General features: G+C 37.0%; 1 protein-coding gene across 1 annotated transcript; it reads left to right on the plus strand.

Moving 5' to 3' along the window:
• The first annotated feature begins 16,138 nt into the window (after nucleotides 1-16,138).
• On the plus strand, nucleotides 16,139-19,915 carry LOC122024943 (ubiquitin carboxyl-terminal hydrolase 21-like). Its single transcript, XM_042583684.1, has 9 exons — nucleotides 16,139-16,354; nucleotides 16,467-16,538; nucleotides 16,632-16,752; nucleotides 16,844-16,954; nucleotides 18,009-18,181; nucleotides 18,280-18,615; nucleotides 18,692-18,811; nucleotides 18,887-19,367; nucleotides 19,450-19,915. The coding sequence occupies exons 1-9, from the start codon at nucleotides 16,226-16,228 to the stop codon at nucleotides 19,749-19,751; spliced, it is 1,845 nt and encodes a 614-aa protein (XP_042439618.1). The 5' UTR covers nucleotides 16,139-16,225; the 3' UTR covers nucleotides 19,752-19,915.
• The last annotated feature ends 451 nt before the right edge of the window (nucleotides 19,916-20,366 follow it).

The following is a 20,366-nucleotide window of genomic DNA, read 5'->3' on the forward strand; positions in this document are numbered from 1 at the left end:
TAATTACAATAAAATTTCCTTAACTTTCCTTGACAACAATTAATTAAGAAAAATTAAATAAAATTTCCTAATCAATTACATCATGACCGGCCACCTCAATAAGAGCAAACAAGGCAATTTCAATCAACAATTAAAATTCCTTATTTGTCTTCGAAAATTTTAAAAAATAAAATTTCCCTTTAAAATCTCTTCATAGTTGATAAAAAGAAATTTCTATAATTTTAATTTTTCTGCATGTGAATAATTTATAAAGAAGAAAAATAAAATATCTTTCCAATCTACAAATAAGGAAAGAGATCTAATCTCTTTCTTTAATCTTTTGTAGCTCCTTTTAAAAAAGATATTTTAATTTTTAATATCTCCAATAAATTATATTTTTCACATAAGAAAATTTTAAAATTAAAATTATTTTTAATTTAATGGGGGCCGACCACCTAAGCTTGGGTTCAAGCTAGGGTCGGCCACCCATGAACCAAGGCTTGGTCGGCCCTAGCTTGATCCACAAGCTAGCTTGGTCGGCCCCTACATCATGGGTATGAAGGTGGGTATAGGTGGGTATAGTACTCTATAAATAAGAGGCTATGATAGGGACCGAGAGGAGGAATTGGTTTTGGTCTCCCGATAAAATTAGGCATCCCGTGTTCGCCCCGAACACACAACTTAATTTTATCAATAATAATTCATTCCACTAGAGAACTATTATTGAACTACCGCACCAATCCCAAATTACATTTTTGGGCTCCTTCTTATTATGAGTGTGCTAGTCTCCCAGATGTCGAATGTCCACTAATTAAGTGAGTTACTGATAACTCATTTAATTAATATCTTAATCCAAGAATAGTACCACTCAACCTTATCGTCATGTCGGACTAAGTCCACCTGCAGGGTTTAACATGACAATCTTTATGAGCTCATCTTGGGGACATTATCAACCTAGATTACTAGGACACAGTTTCCTTCTATAATCAACAACACACACTATAAGTGATATCATTTCCCAACTTATCGGGCTTATTGATTCATCGAACTAAATCTCACCCATTGATAAATTAAAGAAATAAATATCAAATATATGTGCTTGTTATTATATTAGGATTAAGAGTACACACTTCCATAATAACTGAGGTCTTTGTTCCTTTATAAAGTCAGTATAAAAGAAAACGACCTCTAATGGTCCTACTCAATACACTCTAAGTGTACTAGTTAATTATATAGTTAAGATAAACTAATCCCTAATTACACTACGACCTTCCAATGGTTTATTCCTTTCCATTTTGGTCGTGAGCTGCTGTTTATAATTTATAAGGTACTGATAACATCATCTTCTGTATGTGGCACCACATACTATGTTATCTACAATATAAATTATTTGAACAACTACAACTAAATGTAGACAATTTGACCAAATGTGATTCTTTATTCAAAATAAATGTTACAAAATCTTAGGCTTTCAGTATACACTCTAACAGGTATTTCTTGTACTATACGTAGATGACATTTTTGGTAGTTGGAAACGGTATCAAAGTGTTGTCGGAAGTAAGGGTATGGTTGTCCAAATAATTCGATATGAAAGACTTGGGAGAATGCACACATATTCTCGGGATCAAAGTGATCACAAGAAAAGAATGTTGTGCTTATCCCAAGCTTCATATAACGAGCTCGTTTTAGCATGCAAGACTCCAAAAAAGGTTTTCTACCTTTTAGGCATAGAGTAGCTTTATCTAAAGAAATATCTCCGAAGACATCAAAGGAGATAAAGGACATGAAGGCAGTTCCTTATGCTTCAGCTATCGGAAGCCTAATGTATGTAATACTATGTACGAGAGTGGATATCTGTTTTACCCAGGGCATAGTTAGCAGATATCGAAGTAACCCAGGACCAGGACACTAAACTGCTGTAAAGCATATACTAGAGTATAGATGCTAGTTTACAAGGCAGATAATTTGATCCCTGTGGGTTACACAGATTTTGACTTCCAATCATTTAGGGACAATAGTAAGTCGACCTCGGGGTTTTGTGTTTACTTTAGGAGGTAAAGCCATAACAATGGAGGAGTGTTAAGCATAGATGTTTTTCGGTCTCCACTATAGAAGCTGAGTATGTGGCAGCCTCTAAGGCAATCATAGAAGTTGTATGGCTCAGAAACTTCATAATGGACTTAGATATGATTTCTGGTTTGTCCAAAAATTATTACAATTTATTGTAATAATAGTGGTGCAGTAGCAAACTCGAAGAAAACATAAGTCTATAAGACAAGTAAACATAATAGAGCGCAAGTACCTACCCAATACGAGACATTGTATAACGAGGAGAAGTTGTTGCTGCCTAGATTGCATTAAGTGATGACCTGTAGATCCTTTCACTAAGGTCCTTAAGGCAAGAGCTTTTTATGGGCATGTTGAAGGGTTGGGAATCAGATGTATGGCAGCATTTATGGCAACATAGTCTTTTAGTATAAGTGGGAGATTGTTAGAGTGTATACTAAAAGCCTAGCTTTTGTATAAACATTTATTTAGAAATAAAGAATCACAATGGTCAAATACCTACATTTATTTGTTAAGTGTAGTTGTTCAATTAATTTATATTGTAGATAACATGGTGTGTGGTGTCACACACAGAAGATCATGTTATCAATTCTTTATAAATTATAAACAATTGCTCACGACTAAGATGGAAAGGAATAAACCATTGGAATAATCATAATGTAATTAGGTATTAGTTTATCTTGACTAATAAATTACACTAGTACACTCTAAGTGTATTGAGTATGACCATTTTAGGTAAGTTCTTTTTATACTTGCTTGATAAAAGAACTAGACCTTAGTTATTATGGAAGTGTGTGCTCTTAATCCTAATATAATAACAAATACATATATTTAGTATTTATTTCTTTGACTTATCAATGGTTGAGATTTAGCTCGATAAATTAATAAGATTGATAAATTGGGAAATGATATTACTTATAGTGTGTGTTGTTGATTATAGAAGAAAACTGTGTCCTAGTAATCTAGGTTGAGAATGTCCCCAAGAGGAGCTCATAAGGATTGTCATGTTAAACCCTGTAGGTGGACTTAGTCCTACATGACGATGAGGTTGAGTGGTACTACTCTTGGACTAAGATATTAATTAAGTGAGTTGTCAGTAACTCATTTAATTAGTGGACATTCGACATCTTAAACATAGGGAGACTAACACACTCATAATAAGAAGGAGCCCAAGTTCAATAATAATTGTAACATCCCAAATTTCATGATTTGGAGTCCTAAAAGACCTTATTAAAATCTAGAAATGCTTTAGAAAAATTATAGAGATTTTTAGGAATTTATAGAGTATTTTTATGCAATTTTTGGAGTTCGTTTGGTATTTTTACCAAAAGGAAGAAGTTGAAAAAAATAAGGAGATTCGAACTCGAACCAAACCTTAATCGGACGCAGCCAACCAACTCTGCCAGCGGTCATTGTTAATCAAATAAGGAAATAAATTTGTATTAAGCAGTATTTAGAAACGGAAATAAAATGAGATTAAAGGTTGCAGAAAAAGGACCAAGCAGAGGTTTGAACCCACGAGCTGCGTGTTAAGCAGAACATGGCCAACCAACTGGTCTGCGGTTGTTTTGTTATTAAGAAGGGAAGCGAATTTATTTAAGTTGTAATTGGAACATTTAAATAAATTGGAGAAAAACGGGTGCGGCTGAGAATCGAAGCCCAGACCCGCGGTTTCGAGCAAAACCCAACGGACCAACTGTTCCACGATTTTTTCGTGAACAGATAAGAACCTGTAATATAGTTAAGTTATAAAAGGGAGATAAGTTATGAGAGGAAGGGGAGGTATTATTTTCCCGTGCCCTAAACTTCTCCTCCCCTCTTTCTCACGCGGCGTCGACCTCTTCTCGGCGAAAACGCAGCAGCAGCTAGGGTATGCTTCCGGCGGCCGGCGAGGGGATTCTCCGGAGGTTCTTCATCAGTACCAGGTTTCCTCGTCGAGGCGGAGCCATGAGCACAAGAAGAGACCGAGAGCTCGACTTCTCCGGAAACCCTAGGGCCTTTGCTTCGGTTGTAAGTCCAAGAACGCCATGGTAAGTTGCTACTCACCTGTAGTAGGATAGCTCCGAGGTTTAATTCTTGATTTTCTCCTTGTTCCCGAAGCTTTGCATGAGTTTCCTTGCTTCCTCTATTTTCGGATCTTGTTCTCTTGAATTCGATGGTTTGCTTGTTTGTTTGTTTAGCTTGTGGTTGCTTGCTTCGGATTTTGCTGTTCTAGGCAATGAGCATGAGAAACAATTCAGATTTTGGGTTTCCAGTAGCAATTCCTTTTTGTTTGCTGCCGTGAACCTTAAAGAAAGAAGAGAAGGATTGATTTAGTTTAAGCATGAAGAACAGGAGAATTAGTTTCGAGTTTTAGTTTCCATCTTTGTTTCGGATTGTGTTGCACAGAAATTATGGTTAGGGATTTAGCCTCCCTTTCATGCTTTCGGAACATGTAGAATTTAGGTTTGTGTTCTTTTGTTTGCTGCTGTAATCAACCTAAATTTGCCTTCATAAGATTCAGATTGGAGTTCCTTTGTATGCAGTAGCCTTTTAGCAGGATGGTTATTAGACTTCTTTGATTTCGGAACATGCTATAGTTCTCCTTCTTTGATTCGGATTAAGCTGTACATTCCTTCTTTGTTTTCAGTTCATGCTGTACAAGAATTTTGGTTGCTAGGCATTCGGTTAGTTTTGAAGTCGCTGCCATAGAGTTTCTAATCAGAATTTGCCAGATCTAGAAATGAAAATAAGTTTCATATGGGTCTTGTTTAAACCTTTAGCAAGTTTAGCGAGTTCTAGTTCAATAGAAGCATCCTTTCCTTATGCTTGTTTTGCTGGAAATGTTTTAGAATGTGTAGATTCCTGTCTACGTAGTTTTTATTCTAGTGTATCATGTTTCAATTTGTGATAGCAGCAGTAACATGTTCTTATGCTTTGTTCGGTTGGAAACAATTCAGCATGTGTAGGTCCATTAAGTGCAGTTTTCCATTAAGTGAAATTTTCATTAAGTGCACAGTTCTTCCATTAAGTGCAGTTCTTCATAAAATGCAGATTTTTATAAATATTGTACACAGATTTTTATAAGCATTGCTTGCAGATTTAGATTTTTAGTTTCTTATGTTATTAGTTGGAACAACCTTGCCTTAAGCTTGCTAGTTAGATCTCTTTACGCTATGCATTGGGCAAGAACAGCCCTCATTTTTAAAGTATGCAGTATAGATTTTCTGTTAAGCTATTATGCAGATTTCTATTAAGCTAGTATGCAGATTTCTGTTAAGCATTAGTGCAGATTTTTGATAAGTATTGTATGTGCATATTTCTTTTGTATTCTATGCATGATTATGTGTTACATAGTTAGTTTCATTCATAGATGCATAAGAAAGATAAAGAAAAGAAAAGAAAAGGCCGAGGCCTTAAGTAGATCCCAAAGTCGAGACTTTAGGGATTTTTGGCACACAATGTGCCTATTAAAATGCCAAGGCATTTAAAGAAGAAGTAATTAAGATTATAAACATTTTACTTTTAAGAAGAGGCTAGTACCCGACTTCCGAGGTTGTCGTTAAACAAATCCAGGTGTCCAATTCCAAGGTCTTGGCCCTGGTAGACCGAGGTCTGCTCTTTTAGGATTGGTGGCTCGCTACCCCAACCTATTAGGGAACGCGCATAAGATGGTACTATGCCTGGGCCCAAGAAGAAGTTGATTATTATTTTGAAGTATTATAAGTATAAGTTTTTGAAAGTTTTACATAAGCATAAAGTATTAAAGAATAAGTCTTTAAACAAGTGGAATAAAATTCAGAAGGTGTTTAGAATTCAGTAAGTTTAGTTCTTTATTCTACCATGTTTATCTAGTGGATGAGTAGTTTTCATGTTTACCTATTAGATGAGTAGCATGATTAGCGATTAGAATTACATGAGTAGATTTCTTAGCTTTTCTTTGCTATTAGTTTGACATGAACAGTTATGTTTATGCTTTATTTCTTTTTAGAGCATATAGTTCCTAGTTCTTTTCGTATACATGCACATTCATGTTTTTGTGAGTTAGATAGCGCTTACTAAGCAAATTTTGCTTATAGACTACACTTCCTCTTACTGCAGATAAAGGAAAAGAAAAGATTTAGCAAGGAAGGCGACAAGGTGGCGCGGAAGGTGTGTGATGTCAGGACTATGGAAGCCTTGGGACTTAGTTTAAGAATTTATTAAGATTGTCATTTATTAAGAATGTATTAGATGAGTCATTTAGTCTTCCGCTGTTAGTTAATTGTATGTTTTTATTTTTCCCACTATTCATTACTTGCATGATTTGATTTCATTAAACTGCGTGGTGATGTTATTCCTTTTGTGTGTTTGATATGTGTTCCAGCCGCATGTGGCTGAGTATATATATTGCATGTATTGTTGAATAAGGTCATCGGTACAGGGGAGATTCTGTCGAAATTTTTCGGTAGGGTTTCCATGTGGTTTTTAATCACACCGGTTAAGTAGAGTTAGTAGATAAGTAACGGTCATCCTTAGAGAGTAGTAGTAGTAAGAAGGGTGGTTGCTACAATAATTCTTTAGTGGTATGAATTATTATTGATGAAGTTAAGTTGTGTGTTCGGGGCGAACACGGGAAGCTTAATTTCATCGGGAGACCAAAATCAATTCCTCCTCTCGGTCCCTATCATAGCCTCTTGTATATAGAAATTTATACCCATCACATACCCACTTCTTACCCACCTTTATACCCATCCTATTGGGGTCAACCAAGCAAGCTTGGAACCCAAGCTTGGGTCGGCCAAGTAAATAGGATGAGTTGAGTTGGTGTGGCCGGCCCTAGCTTGAACCCAAGCTTGGTGTGGCCGGCCACGTCATATTAAAAGGGATTTTATTTTTAATCTTTTCTTAATGTGGATATCATGGTTTAAAAATAGAGTTTAAAATTTAAATCTTTCCTTTTATAGCTTTCTACAAAAGATTAAGAAAAGATTTGAAATCTTTCCTTATTTGTAGATTGAAAGGTGGATTTTATTTTTAAGAAAACTTTCCTTTTTAACCATGTTCATGATTTAAAAGAGAGTTTAAAAATTAAATATTTCTTTTATAAGTTTCTACGAAAGATTAAGAAAGGATTTGATATCTTTCCTTATTTGTAGATTGAAAGGAGATTTTAATTTTTAGAGATAACTTTCCTTTTTAGAAATTATCCACATGTTTAAAAGAAAGATTTTAATTTATAAAAATTTCTTTTTATCATCCACCATAAAGGGAAAAATTATTGGAGAAATTTTTTTTATAAATTTCAGGAAATAAATTAGGAAGTTTTAATTCTTGTGTTAATTAAAACTCTCCTTGTTTTGGAGTTTAAAGTGGTCGGCCATTATAATTAAGAAAAGGATTTTAATTTTAATTAATTAAATTTTTCCTTTTCATGGAAAAAGAATTAAGGAAGTTTTTATTTAAATTTCCTTATTTGCCAAGACCAAGGATTATAAAAGAGGGGGTAGAGGTGCTTTCAAAGGGAACGACTCTATTCTTTTTCTTCCTCTCTTTTCCTCCTTGGTGTGGCCGGCCCTAGAGGTTCTCCCTCTCCTCTTCTCTTCTTCTTTAGTGGCCGGTTTCATCTTTCTTTTGGAGTTGGTGATGGTGGCCAGTTCTAGCTAGGAGAAGAATGAGAGAAAGGAGGCTTTGTTTCTAGCATCCCTTGGAGCTTGGTGGTGGTGGCCGGACCTCTACTTCTCTTGGAGAATTGATTGTGGCCGAATCTAGCTTGGAGAAGAAGGAGCTTGGTGGTTCTCATCTCGGGAGATCGTTGCCCACACAACGTCCGAGATTAAAAGAGGAATATGATAGAAGATCAAAAGGTTATTTGCTTACAAAGAAAGGTATAACTAGTAATTATTTTCCGCATCATACTAGTTTTTTTTGTATAGTTATTTTTGAAAATACCAAACACAAGGGGCATATGATTCTAGAGTTTTCAGATTTGTTTCGAATTTGTGTTTTTCTTTATTTTTCGAATTTGTGATTCGATTAGAGTTATATAAGGAAATTAAATATTTGCTTTCCTTAAAAGGCTTTGTCTAGGCGGTGGTGGATGCTCCCATACCCAAGAAGGCTATGTGTCTTGCCATGCAGTCCTGGAAGCCAATTTTGGAAATTAATATTTAATGAAATTTATAACGTAGGTGGATTTGAATCAATAGTGTTAAGTTCCGCTTGCGATTCAAATTTAAACCATTAAGAACAGATAAGTTAAATTTGGAATCAATGATGTTAAGTTTCGTTTGCGATTCCTAATTTAACTTCTAAAGAACACAATAGGTTATTTAGGAAAGGTTCGAAACTTGTACAAAATTTTTGTACAGTGGAACTGGTACGATCTTCTTAGGACTAACCAACAGGGTGATATTGTACTTAACTTTGTTGAGTCCAAATCAAACCTGGCTGACATATTCACAAAACCCTTACCTGAACTTGAGTTCAGTGCACTTAGAAGACAAATAGCGATGTTCTTAGTAGAGTAGAAGTTATTTTCGAATCGGTTTATTTCTAAAAGTGTTGTTTCAAAATTTTAGGAAAAATAATGTTTTCAAAATTCCAATTTTATTAGACTTTCTAAATTTGGACTTAGCCTAGGGCTTACCGTTAGATTTCATGTTCCCCTAGTTTCAGCCAGAGCATCTCACAAGCATACTAGGCTTACCTTGTTTGTGGTTGAAGAACTTAGAACGGTGTGAAATGCATAGGGTACATCCTAGACTTCAAAATGCTTATTTATGTGCATCGCAGTTAGTCTGGGCGTTAAAAATCAACATTACATTAATCAAGTTAAGTCATCCAGACCTAGTCAAATCTAACTGGATCAATTGACTTAACTTGACTAACCAAGTGAAAGTTGTTACCCTCTAAGTAATCAGCTAGTAGCTAAATTGTTAGACATGCGGTCAAGAGGATTAAGTGATCAATTTTAATATTTTTTAGTTACTCATGCTTGGACTTTAGGACTTCTTGAACTTATGTGAAAATGGCCTTAGTTGCAACTTTACAAGCCTATTTTTTTCTCAAAAGCCTTTTAAAACTTAGTCTGTTTCAAATCACTTTACCAAATATTGTTTCAAATTAACCTTAGCTAGATATATCTCAAAAGGCTTGTTCAATTTAGCTAAGTATTTTTTAGCTTTTTCAAAAATTGATTACAAGGTTTCTAAGTTTAACTAAATGTTTTGAAGCGTTTTCTTTGCTAAGTATTTTCAAACTTCAATTCTTTTTACAAAAAGCTTTCTACACTAAGTAATCTTTTAACCTCTTTCAAAATTTAGCTAAATATTTTTTAGATTCTTTCAAATTTTAGCTAAGTATTTTTCAAAAGGTTTTTTAATTTTAACTTATATTTGTTCAAAAAACTTTTCGAAATAAAGACAATGTCTTTTAAGGCTTTAAGAATTTAAGGAAATACTTTTTAACAAAGCCTTTCAAATTAAGCATTTTACAAGCTTATCTAGCTTTTTAAGCCTTTTCGATATTTCTTCGAATTTAGCTAAGTTACTTTTCAAAGACAAAATAATTTTTGGCTAAAGTCATTCTTCAAACTTAATCAAGAATATTAATTTCTAACAGTTAAAAGTTTCACTTAGCTAAAAGTGTTACAATAATATTAACTCCTAAAAGCTAAGTGTTAAAACCTTTATCCTTTCTAAACATTTTTGAAAAGTTAAAAACAAGCTAAGGTCATTGATCACTGTTCCTTGTAACTCCCTTATTTATTTTGATATATGGAAAAGGGGGAGAGTAGGAAAAAATTCAAAATTCAATTCACAAAATTTAAAATTTAAATTAAAAAGAGCTCGTATTAAGGGGGAACCTTATATCGTTAAAAGTTTAAGTATGTTTTAGCTTAAGTTATGCTTGCACTTAAATTTATTTACTTAAGCTTGTTTATGTTTCTTACTTAAACTTTGAAGATCGTTTATGCATCTATTTTACTTAACTTTGAATTTCAGTTGTCATAATCAAAAATGGGGAGATTGTTGGTGCGGGAAGCATCCGACGATTGAACTCAAATTTTGATAATGACAAAGGAATCAAAGTTAAGCTTATTTGTGATCTAACATGTCTGATGGAGATTGCAGGAAAGTCTGAAGTGTTCTTAGGCAAAAGTCCTAGTTGCGGTTAGGCAAGGTGAAAACCCTAGGGGTGGTAACCCTAGGTCCTAAGAGGTGGTAACCCTGGGTGGAGGAAAATCCTAAGGGGAGGCGGGGGGGGGGGGGGGTAACCTTAGGTCCTAGGGAGTGGTAACCCTAGGCGGAGAAAAACCCTAGGGGGTGGTAACCCTAAGTGGAGAAAAACCCTAGGGGGTGGTAACCCTAGGTCGTAGGGGGTGTTAACCCTAGGCGGAAAGTCCAGTCGGTCTGGAGGACCGGACTAGCATCAAGTAATCTCTCCTGAGGGGAGTAGGTGAGGACGCGTTCCTTGGAAGAGGGAACAGTAGGCATCGGGTCGACCTAGGGTTTTCGGTAGGAAATCTGAAGTCAAACCCAGACAGTCTGATGACTGTCGGACTTTATATTTATGATATTATGTGTTAACTTTGTGTTGCAAGGTATCTTTTGGACTAACGTATCTTGCAAGTACAAAGGAGCAACCTTAAGCCTCGGATGAACAGTGTCCGAGGCGCCTCCATGGAGCTTGGAGGCGCCTCAGGTGCAAAGGATAGAGCTTGTGCGTGGCAGAGTTGGAGGGGTCTTGGACCACAGATTGGAGGTGCCTTGGACTTGCATGGAGGCACCTTCAAGTGGATCAGAGGAGAAGTTTTCAGCGCTGATCCACGCGGCTGACTCGGCATGCTAGAGGCGCCTTGGATGGTGTTTGAGGCACCTCAAGCAGTGTATTAAAGGAGGTTTCGAGCAGCAGGTTTGATTATCAATTCTAAAGTGTTCTTCCTTTCTGTGCTGCTCAAGAAACGACCCGGCTAAGCTACGACAAGTTCCCGACGACCCGAAACTATAGTTTTTCACTTAGTGTTGTCAGTATAGTTTATTTTTAGTTCACTTAATTGTAATTTTTTATTGTACCAAAATTCCAATATTATAGTTGTTGCCCACCGAAAGCGATCAACGATCGTGGACCTTGGAGTAGGAGTCGCCCAAGGCTCCAAGCCAAGTAAATAACTTGTGTTCGTGTGTTGCTTTCCTTTACTATTTCTGCTGCATTATTCCGATACGTTTTAATCCGAAATACGTGAAAGTCACGAGTGTTATTCCCCCCCCCCCCCCCCGCGCGCGCGCTCTAGTACTTCTCAATCTAACAAATTGGACGTCATGCGACTAGCGAGTACACCTGCAAGCAAAGATCTCTTGATACACCTGTTAGGATGATCGTGAGGTCACCGATAGTATTAAAAGATCTCGTTATACCCTAGATCCAATGCATTTACACCCATCGAGCCACCTTCCTCATCGAAAGTGATCCCCTATAAATTTGCTCAATTGTGTATTCACTATTATGCTCAAATCCCAACTTGGATTAACATAACAGACCGATCAGTGAATACTACTCAATGATGTATTGTCGATTAGCCTTCCTTTTCCCAAACATGAATCTATCAGTCTTAATTCAACTACTTTCTTAGACCTGCCTCACATATCTCAATTTATATTATGGGTCATAGGTAAACAGACTAAAGTAGCAACACTGATCCAAGACTTCAACAATCAGCCGAAAGTAATAAGGGCACCAGAGATCCCACCCAATGGATCTCGGATCTCACACAGTGGAATACGGGGATTAATAATTTAATCGTTTCAAATAAAGTGACTCTCACTATTCTTAATCGTTTTATCACACGTGGTATGAAACACGAGCCGCAGTGTTATTCCCCCATCTCTCAATAGGGCATATGTGAGATTTATCTAACATTGTGCAGGTTTGGGACTCAATCTATACGTAAAACTTTACCCAGAGATCTCAGGGAGGGTACCTCAGAAACAATATCACTAATCGCAGGTGACATCTAAGATCTCATACCTGGCTACTTACAGGCAACATGAATGTGAGTATATCCATGTCAGTCATTTCGCATATGACCTCATCTTGAACACATATTAAGGTGACTTATGTTCTAACAGGGCTACTCTCAAAACTTCTTATAGCTAGAAACTATCTCATCCCTGCTCACTCATAGCTAGGGGTGGTCACTCGTGTGAGAGAGATAGGAATGTAAACGAGTCGAACTGAGTCGAATAGTATTAGGCTAGAGCTCGACTCGTTTAATGTATATTCAGACTCGAGCTCGGCTTGAGCTCGAATCGAATTTTTATTACAAGCCTCGAGCTTGGCTCGATTTGGAATTATCAAGCTCATGAACAGTTCGAGCTCGGCTTGTTATTAACTCGATTATCATAGTTAATGAGCCTAATTTGTTAAGTGAGCTCGAACTCATTTTTGGGCTAATTTTAGAGCTCATTTTTTTTGCTCGTTTTAAAACTCGTTTTAAGATTCGTTTTAGAACTCATTTTTTTACTCTTTTTAGATCTCATTTTTTGGCTCAATTTAAGGCTCGTTTTTCGATTTCTTCTCCGTTCGTGTTCTTCGGTGCTTCCTAACCATATTTCATAATTAATAAAAATACTAAAACTAGTTTTAAAATAAACCTGCATTCGTCGCTTCCAAAAAGTGAACTCCCTCTCGAAAGTTGGTGGCTAGATGTTAGCTCCGGCCATCTCATTGCTTCGTTCGATGATTAGTCCTCCTGAAGCGCCTCGACTCTGATACCACTTGTTGGACCGCTGGGTCGGCTAGAAGGGGGGTTGAATAGCCTGTAAAAATAAAAATGCAACCCTTCTCGATCTTTCAACAGTACACTTGCATAAATTATAACTTAAACAGAAAAACAGAAAGGACGAGGCACACCGCGATTTATTTTGTTACAACCGGGGATGTTGTTAATCCAAGGAAAATGATCGCACTAAAAACTCCTTCAGACGGAGAAGCCTCGTACAACAATGAAGCATAGAAAACAGAAGTTCAACTCTAAATCAAAGCCTACAAGTGATGGAAATGAATTGCTTGTGATCGATGAAAAGCTTCTGGATCAAGGCTTTATTTATAGCCTTGGTTGGGGTGCCCCAAAGGGTTCCGGACGTCCTGGGGGGGATAAACTTTATCCCCTAACGTTCAGATCGAGTCAAAACTTGATCTAGTCAAAAAGTTGGGGTCGGGCGCCCGGAAACTTTTCGGGCGCCCCAGATTGATCCGGGCGCTCGGAAGCATTCTGGGCGCCCCGGATTGATCCGAGCGCCCAAACCAAGAAAGTCAACAGAGTTGACTTTTCTCAGCCTCGGACCTCTGCTCCGGTTCAGCTTATCTCGATTTGGGTCTTTCACTCCGGCTCCGCTAGCTTGGGTGATCTCGACCATCCGGAAAAGGGCTCACCCGAACCCAACTTCCGATTTTCTCGAGCGGGCTTCCGCTCCGGCTTCTCGTCCCTCGAAATCGTCGCATTCTTCCTTCTCGTCCACCAGCATATTCATCCGCAGTCTTCGTCCCTCAGTCGCACTCTGTGCCGACCTTCTTGCTTGCTGCGTCCTTGCTCCTCGAGCAGTCTTCCACTCCGGCTTCTCATCCCTCGGAACCACCTCACGCTTCCTTCTCGTCTGCCGGTGTACTCTTCCATAGCGCCTCGTCCCTCGGACGCTCCGCGTGCCGTCCTTCTCGCTAGCTGCATCTTCCACTCGAGTACCTGTGCTCCTAAGCTCCTGCACACTTAGACACAAAATTAAAAATACATAGGACCTAACTTAACTTGTTGATCATACCAAAATAACATTGGGGTTCCAACATTACCCTCCTCGGGGTCTTGCATCTCATGCTTCAGAACCTCAGTTAGTTCTTGATCCTCGAAGAGTAGCTAAATCTTCAGGTGCCAAATCCCATAACTGTCATCATTCAGCTTCTCTCCTTTGACGAGATCAGTTACGACAGTGTTTGATCCAACCATCCAGCCATAGTCTCTGTTACATATAATGAGAGACATTAGTGACGTGTGATGCTTATTCTCATCTTTTTGTGTACCCCACGAATCAATAAGTCTCAATGGTTTGAATATAAATCCCAAAGCGAGCATATGAGTCAACGGATACCATACACCACGACCCGGGATCGCATCTTACCATCCAGACTTGGATTCGGGACACAAAAAAAAACCCCACAATAGTCACATAAATATCATAAAAATCATCAGCATAGTTTGAATATTAAAATAGGAAGAAGAATCACTATCACCAACAGTCGGAGAACCTCCCACGTGCTTGCATGCGCCGACAAGACCTCGGGCCACGCGTCGGACGTTTAGTGGTCCCAGCCACACACCTCCACGTGCGATGACCGGGACAATCGGGTCGTGAACCAGGTTAGGACATGGATCCAGATTCGAGTCTGGTTAGACCCGATTGGAGTCCGAGGTCTCTATGACCCAATAACGAGAAAACTCATTTCCGGCCACCCCAATTTTATTTTATTTGTCGACTATTTTTTATGATTCCTTTTTTCCTGACAATCCTAAATCAATTTTGGAAAGATTGAAGCCTTGGACTCGGCATTTCAAAATTTTCTCACGACCCTTCTCGGTCGATTTCAATTTACTGGCAAACGACAATAGTTTCTTACAATTGACATATGCATTTTATGCATCAGAGCATGCAGAACATTACTAGACCATTTATATGCATCAACACTTGCTAAAACTTAGTCCAAAACCAAGAAAATATTCTCGATTGACTTTCATGGCCACGAGGTTGAATCTCGATTTTCACAGCCCAGACATGCTCAAAAATTCAATGAAAATTATTTCTATGCTCTACAAGTCATGGGTAACTTCGTGGTATAGTCGCATTCATGAAACTCATCCGTGATCTGAATTCTAAAATTTAATACCCTATTTTTTTTCCTAAAAAAAGATTTTTGAAAAATTATTTAATAATTCTAAACTTGCTCTAACCTAGTTATGATACCAATTTTAGATTTATTATATCACAATGCGGAATCGTGACATCTCTAATTTTTTGAAAAAATAAATAAGATTGAGTTTTTAAAATTTACCTCAGCGAATGAATATTGAAGATCTAGGAACCACGAAAACTCCTCGAATCTAGGAATCACGAAAAACTGCTTGAATCAAACTCGTAGTCAGGATGATAATTACGAATGAAATATCACCACGAATCCACAACATCTCAATTCAGAGTCCGATGATTCAAGAAGAAATTGGTAGAAGTCTCTCCTCCCTTGTCTTTCTTTTTGGAATATGCTCTTTATATAGTGCACACTTGCCTTACCCATTTCTCCTATTACCTTGTAGTGGGAATCATGGAGAAATAAGATCATGGGAATAACCACCCATGATCTCATAAATGATATTACTAAAATACTCTTAAGTTGGCATAATTTCTAATACTTGGTATTGATGATTTACTTGATGAATTAGTAATATGGAAAATAAATACCAACTTTATATGTATATATATTGTTTTATGGAGATGTAACTTGAATTGTAATACTATTTATAATGTTTTCATAATTATTATTATGGTTTAGTAATGTTCTCCACGCTCTGATGTATATAAATGGTGATACTTGCATAGTTGCATTTCACCATTATAGTTAATTTGATAGAAAAACTATCATAAATAGTTTACGATAATATAATATTAAGCAAGGTGAACAATCATAAAATAAATGTTTCTAGCTATATTTCTATTTGTCATATTTCTGTGTTTGATTACAACAAAAATAAATAAATAAAATTTAAAAGAATTTTTTAAAGATAAGATTTCCCGATAATGTCTTGTTTTTTTTTAAAAAAAAATGCTTTTTTAAATTTTTGTTGATATTAAGTATTTTAATAGTTTTATTTTTGTTATCATAAACTTCCCTTTTATTGAAATATCTCAAAAGCACCCCCAGTAAAAATAAAAACTTTGGAGGTTGTCAATTAAGGATATACTTTAGCGGAGTTAAAATTGGAGATAATCATCACCCAAATATAACCACCCATTTGCCTCCCATCATCAAATAAAACATCGGGTATATTCAAGTGTAGAAATTAGCTATGCCATCTCTTAATTCGCGAGAAGTTCCCTACCCAGTTCTTGAATTGGGCTGGGCGTGGCGCGGCGCGGCGCCTGCTTTCAAAGGTCCGCCATTTCCCTCCCTCCTTCGTATGATCTTATTTGTAAGACCATTTTGGCAATTCCTGGAAACCTCGATCTCAATCCGCGTCCGTTTCCTCCTCAAAAAATCTCTCGGCATGGCCGCAGATCCTCTCCTTTCTGGCGATCCTAAATTCACGGTAAGTTCTAGTTTCGATGCTTTCTAGGGTTTGCTCGAGTTTTCTCGCTGTTTCTACCTCGCGTTTCACCCAATTATAGCCGCCAAATTGTTCTCTCCTGCGTCTTATTTAGGCGCTCGATCCGATGGGCGGACGAAGTTCTTTCTTTTCCCCTTCTCCTGTGTGTGAACGAACCCGTCTGGTGGTGAGATTTCGGCCTCATGGTCTTATCCGGTAGTTTAATAGCTGTTTTTTTTTTTATAAAGTTTCCATCTTGGTGTGATATTGATGGGTTCAGGGTGCTGGCCTCAAGAACTTGGGGAATACGTGCTTTCTTAATGCGGTTCTGCAGTGCCTTACGCATACGGTACCCTTTGTGCAGAAGATTCGCATGACGGGTCACTCTCCTTGCTTCCGTGGTATGAGATTGGATTGCCTTTTGGTCCGCCGATTGCTCTTTCATTTTGACTTATCTCTAACATCAGTGCATTGCTGTTGGTGAACATGCAGGTGCTAATGGGGATTTCTGCTCATTATGTGCTCTGAAACAGCACATCAACAGTTGTTTGTTGTTGCCCGGATTTGTTATCTCACCAGTAAATTTTGCTGAAAACTTAAGCAGTATCCTCATTCCTATGTCATTTCAGAAAATATTGTTCTGGGCTTGTTTTTTTTTCTGTGCTTAATATCTGCTTGTTTAGCTGCATGAAATATCTTCATCGAATTGATTTTCTACCTTGGATCTCTTCAGTAGTTTATTTATTTTGCCATATATATTTCCATGCATCTCCACATGAACATAAGCTAGTTTGATAAAGTTTAACAACTTCTGATTTTAGTACTGGCATGAAACTTCAAGTTTAACAACTAATGATTTGTTGAGAATACATATTTCCCTTGTCTAACCAGATTTAATTTTTGTTTTTTAGTTAGTCATATGCAATCAAAATTGTGGAATTTAATATGCAATCAAAACTCATGTACCTTGGTTTTTTTTATTTGTTACAGTGCCTAATATCTGATCTGGGGTGTATGTGGAATTTACCTATTCGTCTAGGCAATATATTTGACCTATTATCATCTAGGTGATATTCGTCACTAATTCATGCATCTTTCAATTTATTGTTGACCAAAAACAAATGTTATGTTATGTTTTGTTTTGACCATTAGTTAAATAAAGTTTTCTAGCTGCTGATGTAGTAATAGCTCAAAGTTGCTAGTTTTATTTTGTATGTGCATTAACTGAACGAGTTGATGAGTAACAGCAATATAATAATGGTAACTTCTGATGCAGTATCTATCAGGCAAGTCTACAGAGAATATATGGATACTTTTATTTTGAACTAACCATCTTGAAGAAAATTCTTATGTCATGAGAGAACTGTTATGGGCAATAAAGTCTATCAAGTTGATGTCTAACTTCCTATTTTATTGATGTTAAATCTAGGCGATATTCTATCTTCCAGTATAGTACTAGCTTGAAGTTGCTAATCTTATCTATTACTTGCTTGATTTGCTGTTTTGTAGTATTTGGCATGACTAATTTGGCATTGTGAACTTTGATAGAAATTGCTAGTATCCCTATCTTTATATGCTAGTACAAATAAATAAAATGTTTTTTTTATGGAGAGAGCAACCTAGTGAAGCATGGAGTCCTTAACCTTTTGATTTATAGAAATATCACCTTATTTCCAATTAGGTCAGCAAGAAGATGCTCATGAATTCTTCCAATCATTGTTGGATAGAATTCATTCTTGCTGTCTTGTTAGCAAATCTGAGGATTGGAAGTCTTCGCTAGATAAAGATAGCTTTGTTACACAAGTATTTGGAGGGCGTCTTAGAAGTCAGGTAATTCTATGTACATCTTTGTTAAGATGGATTTATGTTTGATTTGCCCTTTCTTTTTTTCCCTCTTATATTTATATGATATATTTTTGTTGTTTCAGCTACGTTGTTGTGGTTGTGGCCACCTCTCTAACTCCTTCGAACCACATCTGGATCTTAGCTTGGAGATTGATAATGTGGACAGTGTTGTTAATGCCCTAGCATCCTTCACCAGGTTAGAAAAAATTGATGATTCTGAAATCAAATTAAATTGCAATGGATGTAAGTCGCAAGTCAAAATGGAGAAGCAGCTCAAGTTGGACTTAGCACCAGAAGTACTTGCACTACACTTGAAGAGATTTAAGAATGTTGGAAATACATGCTACAAGATCTATGATTCAGTGGAATTTCCTTTGGAACTAGACTTGAGCTCATTCTTGAGTTGTCCTGTAGATGAGGTTTGCTTAAGTTGTGCTTTTTGTTGGTTGTATGATTGTAAGAAAATTAAGTTCTCATTCTTAATGATTAGTGCAGGTCCAGTGTAAGTATAATCTTTCTACGGTTCTGGTGCACATTGGCTCACCATATTCTGGGCATTACTATTGCTTTGTTCGATCCTCTCCAAGCACATGGTATCAGATTGATGACCATAAGGTAATTTTTGACATCTATTGTGTTGAACTTTTGTTACAGTCATGATACTGGTTCTAACATTGTTGTTATTTGTAGGTGACTAGAGTTTCCGAGGCATATGTTCTAGAACAAGAAGCCTATGTACTCTTTTATGTTAAGAAAGGTACATCATGTTGGTTCTCAAACTTTATGGACACAAAGAAGAAACATATCGAGGATGATATGAATGGCACTTCTCCAATATCTGTGCTTAATGGTCACGAAAGGTATCTTTCCTCTCCTACAAACAGCGAAGATTGTTTCAGTAGTTTGAGAGAATCTCCTGATGGCCTGATAAGTTTTGGTTCCAGCAACAATGTATCTCTAGTAGGCCATATAGAAACTAACCCTGTGGTACCAAATTGTGGCAATGCTGAGAAGATTCTATCAGACAAATTTGTTACACATCTGACACTCCAAAGCAAGATGAAGGGGGAAGAGAATTCTGTTGGTGGTGATGATCGACCTCCAATAAAATCTGCCGGATGGTCCATGTCCGTCCAGGATCTGGATGATTTGTCTGAAGATGAAATCACAGGTATGCTTTGAATCAACTATATTACTTGCGCTGTTATACACTTTTTTGCTTTCTTACAATTTCCGTTTTTGTCATCCTACAGAAGATGAGAAGGATGACTTACCTCCAGCAGAGGAATGCAAGGCCGCGAATGAGCAAACATACCAGCCTGTTGGCAACCAAACAGCTCCAGAGCCTATGAAAGATGATACCCAAGTGAATAAGGCATTTAACAGATTAATAAGGGGCATGCCTAAATCTCGGAGATCAGGCATTTTGGCTTGTCTTGCTTCTCAACATGAGTCCTCCAGAAAACGGCCTTTTGACTTGATTGAATCTGATGGCAGCAAAAAAGCTAAAGTTCATCGAGGTGTGCATGATGATGGATCACAGCAAACGTCATGAGCAATGTCTCAGCCCCATCCACATTCTATTAGAAAAGGCTTGTTTGCTGAACGACCAAATATGAGCTGATTTCTTTCCTTTTTTAAAAATTTTTTTTTTTTAGAGTTTTTGTTAATATCAGTGACCTTTATTTTTGATGCAATGCATAGTTTTAATTTGTTCTAGAGTACTTGTTGCTAAATTAGGCTTATCTATCTCTACTACTAAATATTAACATTATGCTGAATGATATTGGTGCTTGGCATATCCAGTATCTTCATTTTGCATGAAAACTTGAAAAAACAACTTTCAGTAGCCTTGATAGTATCAATCAGTTCAGCAGAGAAACCTATATTTCAAAACCTGTTTAATATGTTTCAACTTATGTTATCATGGTGTCTTGAAAGCAGAGTGTAAACTGATACTGGAAACCTTTTAAAGGATTTGTTCCTGGGGTCTTTTTCTATATCTACCATTGAGAAACTTCACAGCTTTTTCATGACAGTATCTTTTTCTCAGTAATTGCATTTGCATATTGAAGATCCCAAGTTTAAAGATAGGCCCCTATCTCCTCGTTACCGCATGTAACTTTCCTAGAACTGGTGATCTTTGATATCTCAACACTTGACCAGTAAG

The sequence above is a fragment of the Zingiber officinale genome, chromosome 9B (genome assembly GCF_018446385.1).
Source record: "Zingiber officinale cultivar Zhangliang chromosome 9B, Zo_v1.1, whole genome shotgun sequence".
NCBI lineage: Eukaryota > Viridiplantae > Streptophyta > Magnoliopsida > Zingiberales > Zingiberaceae > Zingiber > Zingiber officinale.

Bases quoted from the DNA above. Each gene is read 5' to 3' on its own strand.
- LOC122024943 (XM_042583684.1), top strand. From the start codon at position 16,226: ATGATCTTATTTGTAAGACCATTTTGGCAATTCCTGGAAACCTCGATC. The intron at 16,355-16,466 runs GTAAGTTCTAGT...CGTCTTATTTAG, and splicing joins CTGGCGATCCTAAATTCACG to GCGCTCGATCCGATGGGCGG. The intron at 18,616-18,691 runs GTTTGCTTAAGT...TGATTAGTGCAG, and splicing joins TGAGTTGTCCTGTAGATGAG to GTCCAGTGTAAGTATAATCT.